General features: G+C 38.5%; 2 protein-coding genes across 5 annotated transcripts; one reads left to right on the top strand and one right to left on the bottom strand.

The window, feature by feature from the left end:
* Nucleotides 1-639: 639 nt before the first annotated feature.
* LOC116659959 (collagen alpha-1(I) chain-like) lies at nt 640-19110 on the bottom strand. The gene is made up of 4 exons (XM_032468340.1): nt 19082-19110; nt 17378-17664; nt 16805-17289; nt 640-1433 (listed from the first exon to the last, which is right to left on the bottom strand). The coding sequence occupies exons 1-4, from the start codon at nt 19108-19110 to the stop codon at nt 1311-1313; spliced, it is 924 nt and encodes a 307-aa protein (XP_032324231.1). The 3' UTR covers nt 640-1310.
* SMIM15 (small integral membrane protein 15) lies at nt 17172-22605 on the top strand. 4 transcript variants are annotated; one of them, XM_032472858.1, is made up of 3 exons: nt 17172-17295; nt 18596-18717; nt 19638-22327. In XM_032472858.1, the coding sequence occupies exon 3, from the start codon at nt 19650-19652 to the stop codon at nt 19872-19874; it is 225 nt and encodes a 74-aa protein (XP_032328749.1). In that variant the 5' UTR covers nt 17172-17295; nt 18596-18717; nt 19638-19649; the 3' UTR covers nt 19875-22327. The 4 variants fall into 4 exon arrangements, with proteins under 4 accessions (XP_032328749.1, XP_032328754.1, XP_032328738.1 ...); XM_032472863.1 differs by having other exon boundaries at nt 17289-17419; nt 19638-22605; XM_032472847.1 differs by lacking the exon at nt 17172-17295 and adding an exon at nt 17302-17504 and having other exon boundaries at nt 19638-22605.
* The last annotated feature ends 1536 nt before the right edge of the window (nt 22606-24141 follow it).

The raw sequence follows: 24141 nt of genomic DNA, 5'->3' as shown, positions 1-24141 counted from the left end.
ATATATTAAAAAAAATTTGAACAGAGGAGAGATAAAAATAATCCGCCTTACATTTCTGAGGAACTGGAATTCAAACTCAGGCCTTCTGAGTCTATGGCTGGTGTGATTTCAGCACACCACAGCTGTCCTTAGTTTCCCTGGTAACGACTTACCCAAAATCCTCATGTGAAAAAAGTGATTTTAGTAGGTAACTACAACATTTCAGTCTTTTGTTTTTAATTACACAACCATGCATTCTTATTTGTTTCTACCACCCCCTCCCAAACAATTACTTATAGAATAAAATTTGAGTTAAAAAACATGCATTTTCTAAGCAAACTGTTTCCCTAAAGGTTCACCTGAAAAATATTATGAGAAATTAGAAGGTCACAGCCATATGTCTGCCTTTTCTACTCCTCTGTGGTAGTCAGTGACCAGAGTGACATAACCAAAGCAAGAATAGGATCTAGAGCCTAAAATCGTATAGATGATTTTAATTGAACACTGGATCAGAAATTAAGTGTAAATGGTTTCTAAATAAATGTGGTTAAAATTAAATACTTATATCAAGAAGCTTAATTGTTAATTCATTAAAGTCAAGATCACACTTACTCATATAATTTCAGCCACCCAGCAACTTCAATTGTGATTTTATTTCCTTTAATTAATTTCTCTCAAGATACATACAAGCATATAGCAAAATCATTATTTTTATCAGGTTACACTATTAGCTTTAAAATTTTATAGGCCAGTATGGTAGTTATTTGTACAAATGCTGGAGTTCTAGTAAAGGGTGTCAACCATAAATTCACCATCTATGAGTAAACAGTTGCTGTCATGTTTAAAATCAAGCTTCCCTCAGGTATTGGACAGCCAGTGATTGCTTAAATAAATAAGTAACGTGCTGTGCGGACATAGAAAATAAAATTTTAAATACTTATCTTTGTATCAAACTGTGTTAAACAAGGCAAATGAACAGTTCTCACTCAATGTAAAAACCCCCTCGAGTTAGATATTTTAAAGATGACCAAGTCAAAGAAGGAATTCTAAAACAACTGCTAAAAGCATGAAAAAACATGTCACCCTGGTGGATAAGAGTTTCACGAAATTAACTGTTTAAGAAGCTATCAGTGTATGAAAATGGAATAGAAAAGTCTGAAACACAAAACTTTGGCTATCAGGAAAAATTTCAACAAGTTAACAATCACTTTAGAAAAATTTGCAAGCAACCATTTTATATCCATCCATGGTCTTTGATTAATTGTTAATTGTCGCCTTTCGGTGACTCAAGTGCCTCTCATGCAGTGGCCTTGCTTAGGCTCAAAGTTGACTCAGCTGATGAAGCAGCAGGGCGGGTAGCCCAGGAGAAGCTGCAACTGGGTTTTCTTGAAATCACGAAGTAACAGAGTTGTCGAGATCAGTGGTTCTGAAGCTTGTCTGCACACTGGAATCACCTGGGGAGATAAAAACACTCCTGATACTCATGTCCCACCTCCAGAAAGTTTGATTTAATTGTCTGGGGTCTGGCCTGGGCTTTAGAAGTTTAAAAGAGATGTACAGGTGATTCTAACGTGTAGACAAATTTAGGAACAACTGTTCTATATTCTTTTATATTTTTAGCTTAAAAATTTTTTGACAAAATAGATTCATATTCATTTTCTCATACTTCCTATATCAGTCTCATGCCATTTTGGGAAATCCATGGAAGTACTACACGTTCTGGAATATTCTCACAATTGTAAATCCGATGGAGGTAAACTAAGACCCAAAAGCAAAAGTACTACACAATGTAATTCAATTATTTATCATTGCCAAAAGGAGGAAAAAAGTGGGAAGAATAAAGGCAAGAATAAGCTATAGTTCATAAAATATTTCATGACCAGAATTACTAGTGTATAAATTTTTTTCCCCAAATCCAAGTCCTAGAAACTTTGTTTCCCAACCTAAAACCAGATAGAACACTGCCTACAATAATCTGGGTTAAAGTAATGATCTGGATTTGTGTGACCTATTCCAACTTTCCACTTTATCAGATGGAGCTGGAGCAGCTGCTGGAATGAGGAATAAGGAATTGGGTCTTACACATGAATAAACCTGTAGAGATACTAAGTTCATTAATGTTCTTGTTTGCAGGAATCAAAATGACTTAGAGGCAGCCAAGTTGAATTACAGGTTTGATTTACTTAGGAGATACATGCTATGCAGACATCAGCATTTTTTTTTTTACACCAGCCTCAAGGCAGGCTTGACAACCAGCGTGCCATTCTGCCTTTCACAGTAAGATCCAGTTGTATTTCCCTGTGGCTTATCTGCTTCCTGTGGGGGCATATGAACTGTCCAGACTAGAAGGTAAGAAAGTAGTTTTGAAAGTTAAAAAGTTTATTAACAGTGAATAATGGGGACAGTAGATACCTTTCCTCCTTAAAAAAAAAAAAAAAAAAAAAAAAAGGCACCCACAACAGGTGAGTAGATTGAAATTGGAAAGCATGTTACAGTGTCAGAGATTCTTAATAAGAACATATAACTTCACTCTGATACATGGGGTTAACATGCTTTAAATAGATTGAAGTACTGAGCTGAATGTATCACTCCTTTGAAATTAAAACAATGACCAGATCATAATGAGGGTATGCAGATGTCACCATATGAGCCTTTCCACTTCGTGACACAATGTAATCTCATGTCAGTTTAAAATTCTACTAATAGTTGGGCAAACCAAGTCATTACTCACGTTAAGTAGGAAGTGGGGCAAAGGCGCTCAAGGAGAAGCATGTGGTAAGTGAACTGTAACCAGTGGACAAAAATCAATGGTAAAATACAGCCTATATGGGTCAATTTTAAAGGTTTCTTTGGTTTAGTGAAATAGAATGCTTTCTAAAAGCCAATATAACCAATTCTCAAGATCTTCCTGGTCTTAGTGAAAGCTGACTGCAAATCACCAAAACACACAGAGAAAAACAGAGGCTATGTTCTCAATTATTTCCAAATACACAAAATAATCCACAAATATGTGCTCTTTTGGTAAGTGACTTGGCATTTGGTGTTCATTTCTAGTGCCAGCTGCAACCAGTTGTTTCTTCTGAGTCTTTAAACTTAGGTCTGAAACCAAACTGTTCATTTCCCCATCTTCTGCTTTTGCTTCCCCCATGTTTGCTGCCAAAGTTACAGTCTACCACCCACCCACACAATGGCCAAGCCAGAACCTGGGAGTCATCAGGGATTCCTCCTTTTGCATTTCAGTGCCTACCTCCAAGTCCTATCCATTATGTATCCTGTAAAAGCAAATTAATCCTCCTCTCCATCCCTTACACCGCCACCACATGTCATCTTCATCCTCACTGGTCTCTGTACCCCAATTTTGTGTTCTGCCAACATTCCCCTTACCATTCTGGAGTTTTTTCTGGAGCTCATATTACTCAAATGTGAACATACCAACTCCCTGCTTATTCTCTAACAACTCTGTGCCTTTACTCTTGTTTTTCTTTTGCCTGTAATGTTTCTCTCCCCACTTTCTTGCTAACTAGCTTTTTCTCTGTCAAGCCTTTTCTGGCTTTATCATGCTGAGCTAGGTGTTTCCTTTTCTGTGCTTCTTATACGTGCTTATACATGACTCTACTAGAGCATCTGCCACAGTGTTGACATTGTTTACATGTTGGTCTTCTTTCCTGGCCTGTGAATGAAGGGTGAACTCCATATCCCATTCAATATTATAGCACCTACACCTGGCACTCAGGAGGGCTTAATACACGGATTTAGGCTAAATCAGTGATTCTTCATCTACTCACTTGAATTACCTGGGGAATTTTAAAAATACTGAGGCCGTGGACCCCACCCCAGACCAATTCAAATTAAATTTTTGAGGGCAAAGCCCAGGCACCTGTACTTTTTAAAACTTCCTTGTTGATTCTAATGTTAGTGGTTGAAAACCACTGTGTTAAATTATTTATCAGGCAATGCTAGTTAAAGCTGTACCAAGAAAACACAAAGTTTGAGGGTCTTTTGTGAGTTTTTATTTTTTTAAAAGGACACTGTTTTAATAATCTATGGCTGAATAACAAATTACCCTCATATTTAGCAGCTTAAAATAACCAAAAATTATTATCTCACAGCTTCTCTCAGTCAGGAATCGGGGCATAGCAGAGCTCAGGTCTTCTCAGGAGACTGCATGCATGGCGTTAGCTGAGGCTGCCTCATTTCAAGGCTTGACAGTGAAGAAGAGCATGCAGTCAAGCCCACTTGTGTGGTTATGGAAGGATTCATTTCTTCACTGACTGTTGGCCAGAATCCCTCCCCAGTTCCTAGGCCTCCCTGTAGGGTAGCTAAGAGCTTGGGAACCTGTTTCCATTAAAGTGAGCAAGTGAGAGCCAAGAGAGGGTGAGCAAGATAGAAGCCAGAATCTTCCTATAACCTTATCTTGTAAGTGACATCCCATCACTTTTGCTGTACTCTGTTCATCAAAATCATGTTATTAGGTCTAGCCCAAACTCAATGGGAGAGAGTAATAGGGGCATGGATGCCAGGAAGTAGGTGTCATTGGGAGCCATCTTAGAAGCTGCCTACCACAGGTATTTAATGATACTTGGCTTAAAAATTAACCCATCTTAACATTAGAAGTATGCACATCATTGGTTTCCTTGTAAAACTGAACCAACCTGCTTTGACAGAGATGAACTAAAAGTAAACTGACAGGTGTATTTTCCAATAATAAACTTATATTTTTTGTTTTATTATCTAACTATAGATGCATTCATTTAATGCCATTTTCATGAGATGATATCAAGGCAGGTCAATTTGCATAACTCCAGCCCTCACGTGGTCCTGTGAGTTACGTCAGTGTGTTTTCCAAAGATTAAAAGTGCTTCTCTTTCATTTTCCAAACATCCTCCCAGTCATAAAAGTTCACAGAAAATAAGGCCACTTTAAGAATTTAAAGTACATTTTGTTTTTAGTGAAGGCAGGTAACAGCAAATCTAAAGGTAGAATACCAAGCAAAATAGGCAAATTAGCACAGACTTTATGCTGATTAAGAGTAATCAATTTTAAGTTCACCTCTCATTTTAGAGGGAAAAGCCAATGTATTGGACAACAATGAACACCAATTTTAATAACCAAACCTAAGCCCTCCTCAAAGATCCTATCAATACAAAAGACTGTTTTTGTCTTTGGACTACTTACCATTTAATGCCAAGATGGCAAGTTGAAATTGCTTAATATTTAGCAAGACTATACAAAGTAATAAAAGCAAAAAGAAATCTGTGTTAAGGCACAAATGACTGCATCCTTGAACCTGATGATGACAGCACATTTACATGAAATCCTAGACTCTTAATTTATACTCCAACTACAAAATACCATCTCCCAAAAATCAATTGGTTTTTGGTGCAGAGAGAAAGTGTTAGCCTTCCAGATGCCTTTAATAGCACTTTTTTCTTTGAATCATTTCCTATATATTTGTTCAAAAATATTAGTAGCTCATACAACCTGATGTGATTTTTTTTAAAAAGATATGATCATAATACAAGGTTATAAAACATATAACTGAGAAACTGTTGGGCAGAAATGACATCTGAACAATCTATGTAGTTTGCTTTTAGAAAAAACAGCACCTTTGAGGGGAAATCTGCCCTTTCCCTTAGCTGAGGTGGCAATTCTTCATGACATGATTATACTAAGACCTGGAAGATAAACTCATGATCAGCTACTATTACCCAACATAAACAATTCTGTGTCAAGCAGTGTGAATTATGGCAGACATGAGGATTAAAGCTAGTGACCTGGACTGCTGAAGCCCTCTAACCACTCATTCCCTGAGCCATCCAGTGTCATGGCCTAGACATGCTTATTTGGGGCTTAAACTTGCATTTATTAACCTTACTTAAAAGATCGGCTTTTCAGTTGCCAAACTGAGAAGCTGGTTGCAAACAGATAGGTCATCTAAAAATCTAGGAAGTTTTTTTTTTTTGTCTCCCCGAAGTAGTATGAGTCAGCAATTCTAAAATTACCTTCCATGTAATCTAGCCTTGAGCAAATAAGTAAATATACTGAGGATAATGGTGGCCAGGTTTCTTTCTGTTGAGGGAGTTACAGATATGAAAAATGGAAGACTGCAAAGTAGCAGTAGACTGGAATTGAAGGTTTCAGTATAAACTTGCAGTTTTTAACAGACATAGAGATAAATATATTTATATGTATGTCTGTCTGTTGAGAGGAATTACAAGCAAGGACACATCAGCAGCAATGAGAAAATCTAGCACTCAGATCATGGTTCCTGAATACTATTCTCCATGAAAGAAAGCAGGGCTCCTTGAAGAAATGGTTGATTCCAGGGCTGGGGCAGGAAAAGTACAAGATGAGCTGGGAACATCTGGTTTTACCAAAAAGTAAGAAAGGGCTCAAAGAATGATGAGGACATGATACATCTGGGGCTTCTGACACACACATTCTGGCCCACTGGTCACATCTAGGACAATGAGAACACTGAAATAAATGATAATAATGGATTTTAATCTGTTAACTAAAAACTCATAAATCCATCTATTATAAATAAATAAATGAGGGAGAGAGGAAAACACTTCCTTTTATTAGAATGTCGAATAAATATAGATGGAATGATGGAGTTAGAAAATTAGTCACTCAGTTAAATAGGCACTGGGAGAAGGGTCAGGTTTAAGTGTCCCATGGCCAAGTGTTCAATCTCTACAGGGCCCAATGATAGGCCAAGAGCTGTTTCTTAATGGGTATATAATTTCCTGCTGCAGGTGGCATGGCTGTGCTCTAGAATCCCAGGGGCCTGTGTTGATTCTTCCACTAGACTTGCCATGAATTGACACCACTAGGGTCTGCTGTATCATATGGTCCAAGTGTTAGTCAGGGCTTCTTGCACTGAAGCCTGGAATTGTGGCAGAACCCTTTTCTGCTCTGGGTCCCATTCAAAGCTGGCAGCCTTCCATGTCACCTGGTACATGAGCCAGAGCATTATTCCTAGTTGTAGAATGTGTTGACTCCAGAAGCAAAAGTGTCCTACTTCTTTCTTTGCACTAAAGGCTGCAAGAGACAGTAATTTGTCTTTCACTTTGGAGGGGGTATTCTGGCACTTCCCTGGCCACTGGACCTCTAAAAACTTCACTGAAGTGGCTGGACCCTGAATCTTCATAGTGTTTATCTCCCATCCTCTGGAGTGCATGTATCTTACCAAGGTCTTCAGCATACTGGCCACCTCTTGCTCATCTGTCCATTCAGCATGATGTTGTCAATAAAATGGACCAACGTAGTATACTGAGGGATATTTAAGTGGTCCATATTGCTTCACTTTATATTATGACTGAAGATGGAACAGGTAACATAGCTTTGAGGCAACACTCAGTCTCAGTGAGTATTGTTGACTATTCTTTGTGAATGTGAACTGTTTCTGATCCTCTTTTCCAACTGGAATGGGGAAAAAACCCATATTGCCAAATCAATCACATACCATGTATCTGAGCCCTTATGAATCTGTTCTAGCAATGAGTCCAACATGGAACAGCTGCTGTGATCAGGGTCATTACTTGGTTAAGTCAGCAGTAGTCTATAGTCATTCTCCAGGATCCATCTAGTTTCTTTAAGGGCCAGACTGGTAAATTAAAGAAACAGGACTGGGATTAGAACCCTGTATCCTTTTGGTCTTAAATGGTGGCACTATTCCTCAGCATTCCCCCAGGATATAATATTGTGCCTGATTTACTATCTGGGCAGGGGTGACAGGAAGTTTCAGAGGGTTCCATTTGGCAATCCCCATTATGGTAACTATTCTACCTCCAGACCAGGCATCCATTGCAGTAGTTACTCCAACTGTCACAAATAAAAATTCCAACTATGCACTTGGAGACTGGAAGATGATCACTGGGTGGGCCCACTCTGAGACTAACTTTAGCCAGAACATCTGGTCTGGTAGGCTGCCATTCTAACAGGAAGGCTATGATGTTGCTTTAGATCTCCCAATATAAACATCAATGCCGATCCTGTCAATAGTCCTCAAAATACCTGTTTATTCTTTCCCCAGGGTAGTCACTCAAATAGACGGCCAGAGTCCTTTTGGGGGAACTGCCATGTATTTCTTGCCATGGTGTGGTAGGTTTCTTTCTCCTAGGGACCCATTCATATATTCAGTTCTGTATCTGAAAATTGTCTTAGGTCTGGGAACTAAGCAAGGGATCATGACTTTCATTACAGCGACTGCCCTCAGCCTCCTGTTCCTCTAGTCTGGCCTTTTATGGTAATAGATGTTAATGAGCAGCCTTGTGGACTGCCCATCTATCTTACCCCTAGGGAGACATATTGTCTATTAGTTGTCTCCACAACTCCTCCTGGGTCAAGCTCCTTTGGCTGCAAGAATGACCTTGCCAGTTATTATGGTAATTGTGGCCTTCTAGCTTCTGGCAGTTAAGCACAACCACCTGGCCTCTATTTCTTCAGGGCTCTATTATTCCCATGGATGTTAATAAGCCAGCTCAGTGGCTGCTTCTCTTACTTCTCCTTCCCTGGCCTGCAAACTTCTTAGTGATGCATGATGCCTCTCTCACCACTGCTTTCCTGATGGCCTTGGATGAATGGTGTATCCTTTGGGTACTCTCATGAAGCATAATCCTCTGATGGGTCTTCTTGTCTTATCTGATATATACACTCCAGCATGCCCACTTTGCTTGGCCTCTTTGTTCCTTCCTCCACAGTCTGCCAGTACAACTCAGACATTTTTCACTTTGCTGAGAACTGGCTGCTTTTCCCGCCCTCACTTTCTAAAAGCCATCCCATTAGCAAGTTTTCTCAGACCATTGGGGTCTGACTTAGTCAGTGTGGGCTGCCAAAACAGAAGACCATAGACTGAGTGGCTTAAACAACAAACTTTTATTTCTCACAGTTCTGAAGGCAAGGAAGTCCAAGATCGAAGTGTTGGCAGATTTGGTGTCTGGTTAGAGCCCACTTCCTGGTTCACAAACAGCTGTCTCTGCAGTGTGTCTTCACATGGGTGGAAGGGACAAGTCCACTCTGAGGCCTCTTTAATCATTCCATTCATGAGGGCTCAACTTTCATGACCTGTCTCCCAGAGGCTTCACCTCCAAATCACATTGGGAATTAGGTTTAAACATACAAATTTTGGGGAGGCACATTCAGTTTATAGCAGGATCCTTGCTAGGGTGTTAAATCCTCCATACCTGAGAAACTGCCGCTTGCCAAGTCAACAAATTCTTATTCATCTAATCTAACATTCTCACCCTTTGAACATCTTTAAATTTCAGTCCCAGGAGTCCTCTCCTGATTCTGGCCAGTACAGGCCAATTAAACTGTGCAATTTTTTTGGCGGGGGGGGGGGGGGTTGTCTCTTTCCTTCCTTATCAGACCCAGCATGTCCCAGCTGGGTTATGCTAGGATTTACCAGTTACTGGATTTGTTATTGGTTAGATATTGGCTTGGCAGCCAGGAAAGAAGGAGGTGGGCAGCGTAGAGAAGTAGGGCTAGTGCCTTGTGGGCAAGAGGCTTCTGCAGTATCTTCCAGCACAGCAAACATGCTAGCTCTCACTAAATAAAGATTACCTATCTGCCAGCCCTGACGGTCCAGAGGGAGTCTTAGGGGCATCCATCCAGATGACCCCATCCCATTGTTTAGGATCCTAGGTTTCCCCACCTTCACATTAACAGACCTGTCCTGGCTAAACATTCACTGCTCAAATGCCTCTGGAGCTAACTCTTCAGTCTGCAATTCAACTGAGTGTTGTCCTTCCACTACAGGTGATAAAGGCCTCTTTCAAGCTACCACAGAGGCTCTAAGGTCTCACACTTAGCTACTGCTTGTTAACAGCTGTTTCTTGTTTTCCTTCAGCAGTGCCCCAATACAACTTACAGTAATCAGCCAACTCTGTTGTCTTGGTAGGTATTACTCCTCCCATATTTTTCAAATACCTGTATAATCACACCTACAACAGTTCCCCTTCACTTGAACATTGTCTCAAGTCAACACTGGTGAAACCTTAACAATTAACCTGCAACCTTATGCCAGGGGTGATGAGTGCCCCACCTACCCACCAGGGTGGCATCTTCGGGCCAGGTAATGGATGAGCCTGTTCTGAATCCCAATTTTCTCATCCCAGAAGCCAAGATGGAATTAAATGTGAAAGATTTTTATTAGAATATCTGAGAGAAAATGGGTAAGGAACTGGCAAGACTGTTGCAACAAGATACAAGTCTGACCCCAAGTGAAAGAGAAGAGGAAGATTAGGTGGACGTGTCCTATACTGCAATGTAGTCTAAGGAAGGCTTGGCAAGACAAGGGGAGTCCTTGAACCCTCACTGGCCATCAGAGGAGTCTTCTGTCTTGCAGAAATAGGCTGTAGTATCTCTTCTATGCTCAGTTGCTGAGCTGTGGAAGAAGCGAAGTCTCAGCACAAACGCAGTGATGGATTTCAGAGCACAGCAGCTGAGGCCCTCGGTCAATTATGTTCCTTGCAGTGGGAGTCTGCGAGGTGCCTTCTCATAGCCACCTCATCACCCTAGCAAGAGGCAGAGCTGGGATTTAAACCAGGTAGTTTGGTTCCAGTCTATACTGTCAACCACTGCATTAAGAAGGCATCTCTTAGAGCTGTAGAGGTCTGAAATAAATGGTCCTCTATCACGTCAAAAACTTATACAGCAGGTTGGTCCAGATTCGTAAGAACCGTTAAGCTCCTCTAGGAGTTTGTACTTAATTCTACAGACAGTAAAGCGGGGAGAGGGGCACATCACAGATTAATGTATGTGACTATATTCCATATGCATTGCATATACACTGGAATAATTTACAGACTTACGTGGAACTTTAGTTTCCTGTGGTATAAAAGGGTTTTGCAGTCTTGAAAACAGCTGCAACAATTCCTGGACTGCATATACAGTAAGATAATCATTAAGTGCTGACAAAACATTCAAATCTTTTAGGATATAAAAACTTGAAAAAAATGGACACAGACATTCATTTTCACTATTTATAATCATCACTCTTTATAAAATCTTACTGTGGTACATGGGATCAAAGATTCATTTAATTTTTACTATTCTATTACTAGTATTGAGAGTTATCTTCTACCATTTTTATGCAGACGTACTCTTTCACTTATCCATGTGTCAAATAGCCATTTACAGGCTAAATGTGGAACTTAACCACTATTTATAACACAATTCCCTGGGAATCTGTATAGGCTCCCAACAATCAACTTAACAAATGAATTCTATAGAATCCAACCTTTTATAAAAAGGAGGCTACATATTTATTCATTAACTAGTTGGTGTTGCAAAAAACAGATATTATTAATTCTATTTTATGGACACAGGAACCCAGGCACAGGAATATTAAATGATTTCTTTGGTCCACATAATAAGATCAAATATGAACCTAGAACTAGAGATTAAATCAGATTGTTATACACCTATATTAACAATACAAATCTACAATTGTCATATAGTCTTACAATAGACTATTCAAACCTAGAGATGAAAAGAATCTCAAGAGAACACTAGTGCAACTTTCTGTATAAAGGTAGGTATTATTATCTGCTTATTACAGAGAATGGAAAATTAGTTGATCAAGGTCAATTCTAAAAATGAAGGAAAACTCCAAATTCGAAGCCTCCAAAAACTTATCATATGCACCAGTATAATTTATTACACTTCCAGAGGAAATATGTGAATCAGAATGGGGTTTTTGGATTTCAGACTGCTTCACTTCCTGACTTAAAGCTTAAAAACATAAACTGTGAACTCAGCAAAAGCAATTTATGAATTTGGGACTAGGATATGTCTCTAAGTGATGGTTTAGGGAACTATATTTATAGCCTGGCACCAGTAAATTTTTGTTCACTTTTAAAACTGGATTCCAAATATACACATTATACTCTGAGGGCTATTAAAGGCAAAAACTAGTTTTTAGAATTAAACTTTGGGATTCAATTCCAAACAATGATTTCCTATGTTCCTTAGTTCCGAATGATACAATTATAGTGCAAGATTTTAAAATAAACATAAAAATTAAAAGCAGTGGAAGAATTTTACTAGCAAATAACTACTTGTTACATGTCAAACATCTTTGTAAAAGTTCTGGATTTCAAATACTTGATCTACAGGCAAACTATACTGTGCCTTTTTCACTAGGGGCTCGAGGTATCTTACTACATGAACATATACAATAATGAGAGGTATAGAATATTTGTCCTAGGATAAATACATTTTTTAAAAAATGAAAGGATGCAAGTCAGGATGAATGTTAGACACGAATTTCAAATTTGGCTCTTGAGCTTCCTGTCAAATCAAAGGTAAAATTCTTCCTATCAGAAAAGTGGCTTCCAAAACTTGTTTTAGAATTACATTCTAAAATATCTTACATGGGACTTTATATATATAAAGGGCACTGTATGACACAGAGGACAACATACCTGACAATACCATATAGCCAAAACAGTTATGTCTGAGATGGTTACTTCCAGTAGCTTGCTTAGGTGAAGGTGGAAAGTATCAAATTCAAGTGCTACTCAGTGAAGGTGATGCTACTAGGGGCTGCTTTTGCAATACACATGGTTTCTACACTGAAGGATTCTTACACATGAATCAATTTTCTCAGTAGGACAGCAACTCTTTAAAGGCTAGGAGATGCAGCACAGAAATTAAAGGTGACTTTTCATGGCTGATATAATTACATCATTTAGGGGTAAGCCTAATATTTAAACTTTGGGGTTCAGGAGGAAAGCCTAGTGTCTCTCATACTCTAACAGGACTGCAATCCAAGGCTTCAGAAGAATTTACTGGAAATTTTAACCTTCCAAAAGGGTGCTCTCTAATTATAGGGAATTAGTTTGCTGCATGTGCATGTATGCACAGTACATTCTGGAGATACAGAATTGTAAATAATTTCAGTGTTAAAAACGCTCAATTTTCAGTATTATGTGAAAAGATTTCTATAAACTTCCTAAAGCAGCAATACAAATCACCCATACTGACAGTGCTCAAACACACTGAAATGTTTCTGAAATGTGCAGAAAGGGCCATGGGCAGCAAGGAATAAACAAAGAAGCAACTGCTATCTAGTATTTCTCTTGCAATCTGCATTGGGAATCATAAAGCCAGGAAATATCTAGAGAGGGCATCTAGTCTGCATATACGTTCTTACCCCATTTTCAAAGATCTCTATTTAGATCTCTAGTCTAGCTTGTTCTTATCTTGAATCTTAGCACCTACAGTCTAGGACTAATCCTTTTATCTTATCAATGAAGATGATGAGTCACTCTGTTCCTTGAACATACTTTTACATACTTGGAAATCCTTAAGCAACTAGTTGTCTTCCATTAACAAGACAACCACAATTATTTTTATCTTTCCCCAAACATCTTACTTACTAACCTTTTAGACCCATTCTTCCGAGGGCATCCCTTATTACTTCCAGAACATACTACAAGACTTTGGTACTTTAACATGAGCTTCACAAATTCCTGGGATTTATATTATTTCATGATTCATTCAAACACCAACAGTGGCAGTGTTTTATCTTGGAACCAGTTACTCAAAACAATATTCTAGGTACTGTGGTAACTGATTTCATATAGCTTACATTCTCGTGGGAAAGAGTAAACAATAAACAGTAAACAAAATGTCAGACTTCAGTGCTGTGGGAAAAAAAAAGTGACAGGGGTAGAAAGGGCTTCTGGGAGGAGGTATCACCTGATTTGAAACCAATAGGAAGGCAGTGGCCTGCAAAGATGGAGAATAACAGTCCAAGCAATTTTTGGCTAAGGTAGGTTTCACTGGTTATTCTGCTTATATATACGAATATACATATTGAATTATATGATCTTTCACTGCTCCCTACTGAATCATCTTCTTATTTTGAAGACAATTTCTCTTTTAAAAGCTTTTCAGTACCTCCTTAATTGGTATATCCCATACAGTTTAAGAAGCATGCCTTTGAAACAAGTATTTCATAATAATATTAGCTAATTATTTAGTTTAGGATGTGTGTCTGCCAAATTATATTTAACAATGGGTGAAAAATAACAATATTCAAAAAAAAAAAAAAGGTCTTTGTGTTGCTGGATAGGCCTGAATGAATTTTCCAGATGCTTTCTTTGTAGGCAAAATAGGCTGAAAGCAAACCGGCAGAGTATGACCCATCCAGAAAATGAGGCAGAAGGGAGGATAGAAGGTGGAGCGAATCACTGATGGGTTGGTCTAACAGTAGTGAAAGTGTCCAAGAGAGAAGCAGAAACTGACAGGTCTTGTATGTGGGATGAAGAAAACCTTTCATACCACATGAGCTCTGAGACATGCTGCCACCACCTGGGCAATAGGCAATTTTGAACTATGGGAAGATTTTAGTTGTGATTATTAGTTAATTAACAATTACAGAATACAAAATATACTTTAATTTTATGAAATCAGCATTTTGGTCTAGTATCTGGACATTAAAAAAAGAGCAGGGATTTTCTTGGCCAAATCTGTTTAGAATACTGCTCTACTTCTTTAAAGTCTCTGGTTCCTTATCTGTAAAATGGGTAAAAGATTACCATCCTGCAGGGTCATTTAATCTCAGGATTAGTGATAATATATGCGAAGCACTAGCCTAGTACCTGGTACATAGTAAGTACTCAATAAATATGTATTATTTAAATGTATTATTCTGCAGTATGATCTTCTAAATACCACTAAGACCTGACTTAATTTTTTTTCACATAAATGTACCTATTAAGCAATGTATCTGCATTGTTTTAATGGAAGGTAAAAAACTCACAAAACTTAGAGAAGAAATCAATTTCATCAAAATAAATTATATGTGATGTTACTGCAGGGAAATAAGCACAAAATGTTCAGCAGGTGAGAAAGCTCTCAAAATCTTTAGGTAAGTCTAGATTATTGTAATATAATCTTATTCAGGCTTTACTCATTCATAATTTTGACATTGGTCAAGGTGAAAGGTAACTTTGTACCATCTAAAAGACTTTTTAAACCAACAAATGAAAGACTACGCCTTACCTTCTTAGGAGGAAAAAACAGAAATTTGTAAGGCTCCATTTTCAAAATATAATTGCAATATAGTAACTAGTGTGGATGGTGATGTGATATACTACAAAGGAATTATCCTTATGCAAAGACAAACCTTCCTTAATTAACAGTGCAAGGTTTAGTTAATTTGGTTAAAGTTACATGGACAGTAAGATTTTATTTCTTAAAAATAAATACAAGCAGACCTTATTTCCTTGTTAGTTTAAGTTGGTATTCTGAGAAACATTTGAGAGATAAAAGCCCAATTAAGGATCTTTCAAATAAAGAACAAGCCCTTAAGCAAACTGGCTGTGTTTCCATTAAATTCCTTATTCTGCTGCTGCTTATGAAGTTAGAAAAATGGCCAAATCCAGTCCAATCAACAGAATTTTCAAGCTGAAAGAACCTCAGAGATAACCTAGTAGCTTTCTACATACAAGAGAGGAAACAGGCTCAGAGTGACTTATCAGAGTATCAGATCAGCAGAGACAAGGTATGTAAATCTCAATTCACAAGCTAAGATTCCTCACTCTACAAAGTAGTCCGCTGCATCTGAACCAATCTTGACGCCACTTTTCATTAAGGCAACGCAGGTAGCAGTAGGGAGCTCTGCTGTGGTAATCCCCATGCTATTCCTGGGCTTGCAGCATGCCCCAGAACTGGAAGCTAGATCAGGAATATTAGACTGTGAAGGCCTGGTTTACACTAGAGCCAAAGAGCTACAGATGCTTCCTTCTTATGTGCCTTTCCTTCCAGCCTAAGACTGCTATGCATTCCACAAGGGATGCAGCAGAGCAAACTACTGGGGAGGCAGTGATTAGGAAAACTTGTCTAACCATTATTAAAATAACACATACACATACTGGCCTCTGGAGTGAAGGATGTTAAAGTAAATTCTGACTCTCTCTTGGAAATACTATTTGGGCAAATTTTTAAAAATCACCGAGTCACCACCAGCAAGTCAGGTTTTCAGTACACACAATCCAGTGACTGAGCCTACTTTTTCTGGCTACTACAGGTACAGGCTAGGTCCACGCTGCACACGCTTTGAAACCATCATCCAAGTTTTCAAAGAAGAATCAGTAAGAAAACAACTGCTGCTAATACAACATACAAACATTAACATATGCCCAACAAACTGTATTTTAGATCATTAGATTATTTGCCAGAAGCCTGTTCCCTGGTAAATAATAGTTACTGTTGTTATACCTAAACTAGTTATACATGTCACAGCTTGTTCCTCAAAGAGAACATTCTATAGTCTTTCAAGAATAAAAACCTGCTTTATTTGGCACACAACACTGAAGAGGTCTTGCAACATTTGAAGAGGTAGTCAAACAGAGCAATTCAGTGCAAGGGATCACAAAATTTGATCACCAACCAAACCTGAATTAATCTCTCAGTTCCTGTAGATTAGAAGATAATATTAACTCATTCTTTCTGCTTGTTGACTTTTGCATCCCTTTATTTGTGTATTGAAAGAACAAGTACCTCTGTGGGAACTCTGTGCCCAGACAGCTTGATTATTTATCAAGTTTACTTTGGGCAAGTATCCATCATTCTCTTGTGAAATGAATGAGGTTCTTAAATTAAGCAAACAGCAAAAACCCCTCTTCACACAGAGGTTGCATTTTCCCTTAGTAATAAGGTTTAGTGGATACACCAAGGTCCAGCTGCTGATTTGTCTCCTCGACGTGAGGATTTAACTACTGTCCAACCAGAAGATGAGGGGCAAAGGGTGGGGTGTGAACCAGAGGAACTCACTAGAATCCTTTAGGAGTCGCTATGTGACCCTCACCTTGACTCTGGGCGGTTTGTGGGGACCAACTCCTTTCTCGCTGCCGCTCTTTGGTCGGAGTTTCCGGGGGTCGCGCACCTCACCCACCGGGGCTCTCCACCAACGGCCGGGCTCCTGCAGGGGAGGGGCTGTTCCCCGGCTGACTTCGGGGACAAAGGTAGGGGCCCTCAGCGCTTCCGGACCGGCCCCGGGGGGCCGCAGCCCACCCGCGCCTCGGCCAGGAGGCCACCCCGGCAGGAGGCGCAGGACGCGGGCTCCGAGCCAGAGAGCAGCCGGGCGCCGCCGCTCGCCCCGCGCGGCCTCACCTGCCGCTCCCCAGAAAGCCGCCGCCACCCCGCCCTCCCCGCGTCCTCGAAGTAGCCCGGTACTACACAGCAATGGCGCAGCCGGAAACTGGCCCCCCGACTTCCTCAGGCCCGATCCAGGCGAAGGCCGGCCAGTGGGCGGGTCGGGAAAGCCGCGGCTTCCGCCTTCCTGCTTCCGGCCTGGCGGTGAGTTGGGAGTAGGGGTCCGAGTGCCCCGTCCCGGGCGCGACGTAGGGGAGGCTGGTGGCGGCCGCTGCAGTGGTTTTGCCCCCGTACCCAGCGGAGGAGGTCACGGCGACGGGGGCGCCAGGTGTGGCGGGGACGACCCCGGATTCCCGGGGACCGCCCGCTCTGCGAGCTGCACCGGGCCCGCGCTCGCCAAGGCCGAGGGTCGGGTGAGCGTGACCCCGGGCCGGGCCGCAGGGTTGGGTGAGGAAGGAAGATTGAGAGAAGGGGAAACGCGAGGAGAGGAAGTGCGGGTGGCGGTGAAGTGCTATCAGCTGCAAGTTAAGGCGCCGCCTGGGTCTGGTCTGCAGGTCAAGTCCTGTCGACCCCCTTCAGAAGGAAGAAGCGTAGTATTTATTCTACGTGTGGGAGGCGCGTACCTTCGTGTCCGAAATTGAGGTGCGCGGGAAATGTGTCTTGTGGACGGTAACTCCTTTCTCTGTTGATGGCAGAAACTTTGCCATAACCAGATCCTTCACTTCCGCTTTGCTCTTTTATCGCAGAGTTCTTTTGCTTATCTCTGAATCTTGCAATAGTTAATTTATTAATGGGTTGGAGAAGCTGAAGGAACAGATGGATATTTGTAGAGCCTAGTCGCGACGTGTGTGGGTGTGGCGTACGAATGGTGAGGGGGAGGCTAGGATATTTGAGGATATCTTAGGCACTTCAATGTCTTCAGTTGAAAATGTGGAGGAATTGTAATAGGATATAATTAAAACCAGTGGTGGTAGTTTTATTTAGGTGATGGGACTGTGGGTGATTTATATTTTGTTTTGCGTATTTTTGATTTTTCTATAAATAATATAAATTGTATAATAGGGAGACAAAACCTTTGAAGAGTAAGACGGTGTTTGATTTTGCAATTGTATACTTAACCTTATAAACAAATCAATTGACGTTTTTAGTATAAAAAGTTCAAGATTTGGGAATGGATATGCTGTTAACATATCAGTGAGCTAACTTTTTATGTTAGTGAGCTTCGTAATTAATTTTATTGTTGAAATAAGTAATTTACTAAAATATTTGATCTTCAGTAATTAGGATTTTCTTACAGGGCATTTGCAATTGTGTAATTATTTCTTTCTTCAAATTAGAAATATATGTTAAATGTGTATAATGTGCCAGGCAGTTTTACATGTCATTTATAGATTGAATATAGAGAATTTAAAATTTTTCCATTTAAAATTGTATTACAATTATCCTTAGAGTTGTGACTTTAACTTTTTCTTTTATCTGTTGTTTTCAACCCACCATTATATAGAACTTAAGCCTTCTCTCAGAAGTGTATGGTGACCTAAAGAAGACAACCAACCAAGGGTCATATGAAATTGTGATTGGCTAATAATCCCAGGACAAAATTAGAGATCACTACTCAAGCATAAGGTAGATGATTTTTAAAATCCTAGCTGAAAATTTAAGTGACCGTATATATACCCATTCGTACACAGTATTCTAATTCTCCACTTTGAATAGAGATTGACAGAAATATGAGAGGTTGAAAAGCCTCTGGGGCAAAATAGAAACTGTCACTCAAATCTACAACATCCTCATTTGCCAGATGGCCCTCCCTTACCAACTCAAAATGGAACAAAATGCATGACACCTGTAATGGTTAATGTTCTCATTTATTAAATTTGTTCTCATTTACTAAATTATGTCCTCAAAGCTGAAAGAGGGCATAAAATAGCTGTCACCTTTTGCTTATTATCTCTTTGCATATAAATAGATATTATCATGGTTCCCATACTGTCTTATTTCCTTCCTGGAAACAGCCATCCGTTACCTCCTTTTCTCCAAGCATTTCACATACTCTGTGGCTTGTCCTTTTCAGACACCAAATTTGATGACTGTACTTTTGTTAATTAGTACTTAAGGGTACTAAGGCTATGTCAGAAAATGACAAACAGGATTCATCTATTTCCTGGAATGAGCACATAAAACTCAAGATTCTTATAAAACTCTGCTGGTAAATAAAGTGTGTCTTGAATATAGGAGTATGTGACAATGCATAGTCCTTATGACAGATTCCACATGGTTTTTACTTTTATCTTCTATACCTTAACACCTTTTAAGTGTCGCTCTTCTGGTTGTCCTTAGTTGAATTATTCTTTCCTACTGGAAATATTAGTTCTTATTAAAATATAAAAAAGTACTAATTAGTACTTTTTATAAACAAAAAAAACCTGTTGAGTGATAATGGACTTCTGAGTTAACTGATTGTATGATGTAACTTTTTCAAAATTTGATTAACTACATAGTCTTTTCTCTTGTTCTCTCCCTCCCCCCACCCCCCTTTTCCTAAGACCTCTACAAAGATGTTTGATATAAAGGCTTGGGCTGAGTATGTTGTGGAATGGGCTGCCAAGGACCCATATGGCTTCCTTACAACAGTTATTTTGGCCCTTACTCCATTGTTTCTTGCAAGTGCTGTACTGTCCTGGAAATTAGCCAAGATGATTGAGGCCAGGGAAAAGGAGCAAAAGAAGAAACAAAAACGTCAAGAAAACATCGCAAAAGCTAAACGACTGAAAAAGGACTGAAGGAATGAACAGGCTCTGCAGCCAGAGGAACATCATTTGGAAAATTATGCAGCTCTAGAAGGCTCCACTAAGGTTTCTTTTCTGGATCTTTGACAGTATTGTTTAGGAAACAAAGTCTGAGCATATGGATCATGTTAGCTCTCACCTGTACTGTAGCAACTTTTGGGCTTTGCTGTAGAAGTCTGTTGACAGTTAATTGTACACTGACATTGGTTATGCTACAGGTTCTTTATAATGGATCTAGTCATTTGCCTTTTTGCAGCTTATATAGTATAATGTGAACATCCTGTGGAGAAAAAGGACTTTAGATTATTTAGACTTTAGAACTCTACTCAAATAATGGCTTAAAATGGGGTCCTGCTCTGGACAAAGGAAATTATGAATGTAAAAATCAGAACTGTGCTGAGGTGAAAAGTGTGCTTTGGCTTAAAAGAGATACAGTATATTAATTACATCTATCATTATTGCTTATTTCTTGGAATAGAATCATTTCTGGCTTTCTCAAAGCAAAATAATATTCTTCAGTGAGTACTTCTCTATTTTCTGGATTTTTCTCATTTTAGCTTTTGAGATACTGGTAATTGACTAGACATTCTACATTTTTTAAAATCTAATTTTATAAAGAATTCTCTTATTATCTTGACTATGTAGAATACCATTTACTGGATACAACAATTTTTGTACTTATGAACACTGCCATTTTCTTAGAGGTGGCTTGAGTAGAGTAACACTATGATTTAAAGCTTGCAGTAAAAATGCCAAATCTTGTAGTACCTTGGAACCAGTTTATTCTCATTTGTGCTAAGTAGAAATGTGAAGTAGTTAAAATGTCTTATCAGGTAATTTGCTGATTATATAGATACCACCTTTGTTTTTCATTCCAGTGTTTGTTTTAAGTCATGTTGTGGTGATGTTCTGTACTTTTTGATCAAACAGGTTCACGGTGAAAATTAAAATTTCAAATTTTTTTTAAGGAACTTTTAAAGAATAACAGTTAAGTCATATTTCATAAGTGGTAAAGAAAAGGCTTAACATTTGGAAGAATTTTGTTTGGCCTAGTAGTAATTGGGTGAAAAGGTGTAAATTATGTCAAACTGAGAATATGTTATGATTAGAAATAAAGAGCTAAAGGATATTTCCTTTAGTTAAGTAATATAACTGGAACTTTTTACTCCTTAACATGGCTTTTATAAATGCATGGTTAATAATTTTATTTGCTGTCAGTAATGAATAGCTTATTAATGTTTTCCTCACTTCTGACAATGAATTTTAAATTACAAAAAATTGTCCAACAGCTTTCATTTAAAAATGAAACCAGATATTGAAATAAATTTGATACTTTTTTTTATAAAGAGGTCCCTGGGCTTTGTTTTTTTTGGTGAGGGGAGAACAATTCAATAATACAAGTTAGATATGTTACAGAAATTACTTTTCAAATGGTTATGAATTTCCTTTATAGGTAAGTATACAGTTGACCCCTGAACAACACAGGGGTTAGGGGCACTGGCTCTCCCTTGCAGTTGAAAATCCCTGTATAACTTATAGTAGGCCCTCCCCATATATTGTTCCTTTCTATATGCAGTTTCTCCGTATCTGCAATTCCAAGGTTCCTCTGTACTCACAGTTCCACATCCCTGGATTCAACCAACCCCGGATTGTGAAGTACTGTAGTATTTACTATGGAAAAAAAAATCTGTGCGTTAAGTGAACCCATGCAATTCAAACCTATGTTGTTCAAGGGTCAGCCGTACTCGTAAAAGTTCAGAGCATTGTTTCTCAAGTATGAGAACCTAAGGATCTCTGAGAATCTTTATGGACTGGTTTGAACAATATTTATTACTATTATTTTAGGTTGTCAGTTCCTACTTGGTGCCAGTGCACATGCTGCAGCTCCAGGCACTAAAATAATTTAGTGTTTAGTTGTGAATTAAGTTATTCAGGTGCTCTAGGATATGCTTTTTATGTTATTGAAATTAAAACAAAACTTAAGAGTTATCTACTAAAGCTATGGTTTCACTGTTCATTGTGAGAATTTAAAGGTATTTAACTAAAATATATTTTCCTGTACTTTGTTAGGTCTTAATACAATTTTATGTTTGTTTGACATAGGCCATTTGTTGTTTCTTCAGCATTTTTCAACATCTGTGGAGCCTTTTTGTACATGTAGGATCAACAAGGTTTTACAATATTTGTGTCTGTTTGTGTGTGTTGTGGGAGAGGGGTATGTAAATTAGAGACTACAGATCTTCCTTGATTTACAGTGGGATTACCCTTTGCAAGTTGAAAATACTGTAAATTGAAAATGCATGTAATACTTAAGACCAAACCAACCAAACTTCATAGCTAAGCCCTAGCCTTATACCTGCTCAGAACACTTATATTAGCCTACAGTTGGGCAAAATCATCTAGAACAAAGCCTATTTTATAATAAAGTGTTTGAATATCTCTTGTAATTTACTGAATTGAAAGTGAAACTGTACTGAAAGTGAAAAACAACGGTTGTATGGGTACAGGATGGTTGTAAGCATGTCAGTTGTTTACTTGTGATTGTGTGGCTGACTGGCAGCTGTGGCTCCCTGCTACTGCCCAGCATCACAAGAGAATGTCCCACCGCACACCACTAGCCCAAGAGAAGATAATTCAAAATTCAAAGAACGGTTTCTGTTGAATGTGAATGTGTATCATAAAATCGGAAAATTAATGAATGTGTATCATAAAATCAGAAAATTAAGTCAAGGACTGTTTTGTGAGGTTTGAGTTTCTTTCGAAAAATCAATCTTTCACTATAACAAATACTACTTACTGTTCAAAGAATCCCATTTACTACTATCCAGAATGCTTCTTTAAAAAATTGCCTACCTATTATATTGTTTCTGAAGTTCTGGGAACTAATACAGTCAATTACCTTTTTATGGCTGGTTTTGGGGAAAAAACAAATAGGCTGAAAACAGGTTGCCTGTAACAAACTATTCTACCAAAACAAACAAACAAACAAACAAAAAAATGTGTGTGTCAGAATTTGATCCCTAGTGTCCTTGTGGTAAACTTCAGCATGGTGTTACTGTATCAGATGTGCAAGGGCATTTTAAATTTATTTCTTGAAATTACAGTGAGCAAGCTGGAAATAAGCTTAGGATTCTGTGAGCTGGAAACCCAGTTATAACTAACAGCTCTTCACCCATCCTTTATGGGCACTTTATACCTCATCTGGTTATAAGTTAGAGTAAGTCTGCTTCCTGTTTAGGAAAGATTGCTTTTATGTTTGCAGCTGATTATAGGGTTACTCTGATTTACTTCAAATCTGGAATAAATATATAAGGACAAATTCTGTATTTCTCTAAACATATTGAAAGGGATTCTGTGTTAAAAGTTTGGGGAACACAAGGTAAGACAATTCATTCCTGCATGATTTCTTGGAGTCTTTTAATTTGACTATCATAGACTCTGCTCACTTCTTTTTCCCCAAAGAACACAGTATGAGAAAGCCTAGTCTAAATGAATTCAGGTTACATTTTGAATAGTGTGGTTAATGAGATAGCATTAAAAAAAGTCAGTATGATGGTACTGAATCAAGACTGATGAAATTAAGAAATAAGTAACAACCAGAAATCTGTTAGTAAAAATAGGAATGGAAAAGGATATCAATGGGGAAAAATTTCCTCCATTTTGTTGATTTTTAACTTCAAATATCCAAGGCATAGCTAATAGGCTAGATTTATATGATTAAGCCTAACAGCCAACATGTGTTGTATATTTGAGCAGTCTGTACAATACAGCCTTTGGGGGGAAAATGCTATAATACGCACATACAGCAGAGGTATAGGAAGTCAGGAAGGATTATCTGAAAGAGCACTTAAGTTATATTTGACACTCTTAATTATTTGAAAATGAACATTTTAACTTTTGAAGTTAAAACTGCATAGGTTTAAAATCTGTCTTGAAGAAATGAAGAAAAACTTCATTTTTTCATTTAAAAAAACTTATAAAATGCCCAAAATGTAACTATTTAAAAATGTGAAATATGATGGACAAGTGAATATTTTATGCAAACTTTGACTCTACTTTGCATGCATATAAAAGCCAAGTATAAAGACAAGATTGTTTAGAAAGGCAATCTTAATTAGGCCAAGATTACATATAGTTCAGTTTTTATGTAGGACTAAATGTTCTCAGAATTCTATTCTATACTACCTAACAATATAACCAGTCACCCTAAGAATGAGGAAAGGAGTGTAGATGGATTACTACAAACTACTCCCATCTCTCA

This window comes from Camelus ferus, chromosome 3 (assembly GCF_009834535.1).
Source record: "Camelus ferus isolate YT-003-E chromosome 3, BCGSAC_Cfer_1.0, whole genome shotgun sequence".
In the NCBI taxonomy this organism is placed as follows: Eukaryota; Metazoa; Chordata; class Mammalia; order Artiodactyla; family Camelidae; genus Camelus; species Camelus ferus.
The sequence above is the reverse complement of the archived record's forward strand: the minus strand, read 5'-3'. Positions and strand labels throughout refer to the sequence as shown.

What these genes read in the sequence shown, in the direction of transcription:
- LOC116659959 (XM_032468340.1), bottom strand. Translation starts at nt 19,110, where the DNA reads ATGGCTGTTTCCAGGAAGGAAATAAGACA. An exon ending in TCCAGGAAGGAAATAAGACA is followed by an intron (nt 17,665 to 19,081) that starts GTATGGGAACCA and finishes TTCCTTCTGAAG; the next exon opens with GGGGTCGACAGGACTTGACC. An exon ending in ACAAACCGCCCAGAGTCAAG is followed by an intron (nt 1,434 to 16,804) that starts GTGAGGGTCACA and finishes TTATCTCCCCAG; the next exon opens with GTGATTCCAGTGTGCAGACA.
- SMIM15 (XM_032472863.1), top strand. Translation starts at nt 19,650, where the DNA reads ATGTTTGATATAAAGGCTTGGGCTGAGTATGTTGTGGAATGGGCTGCC.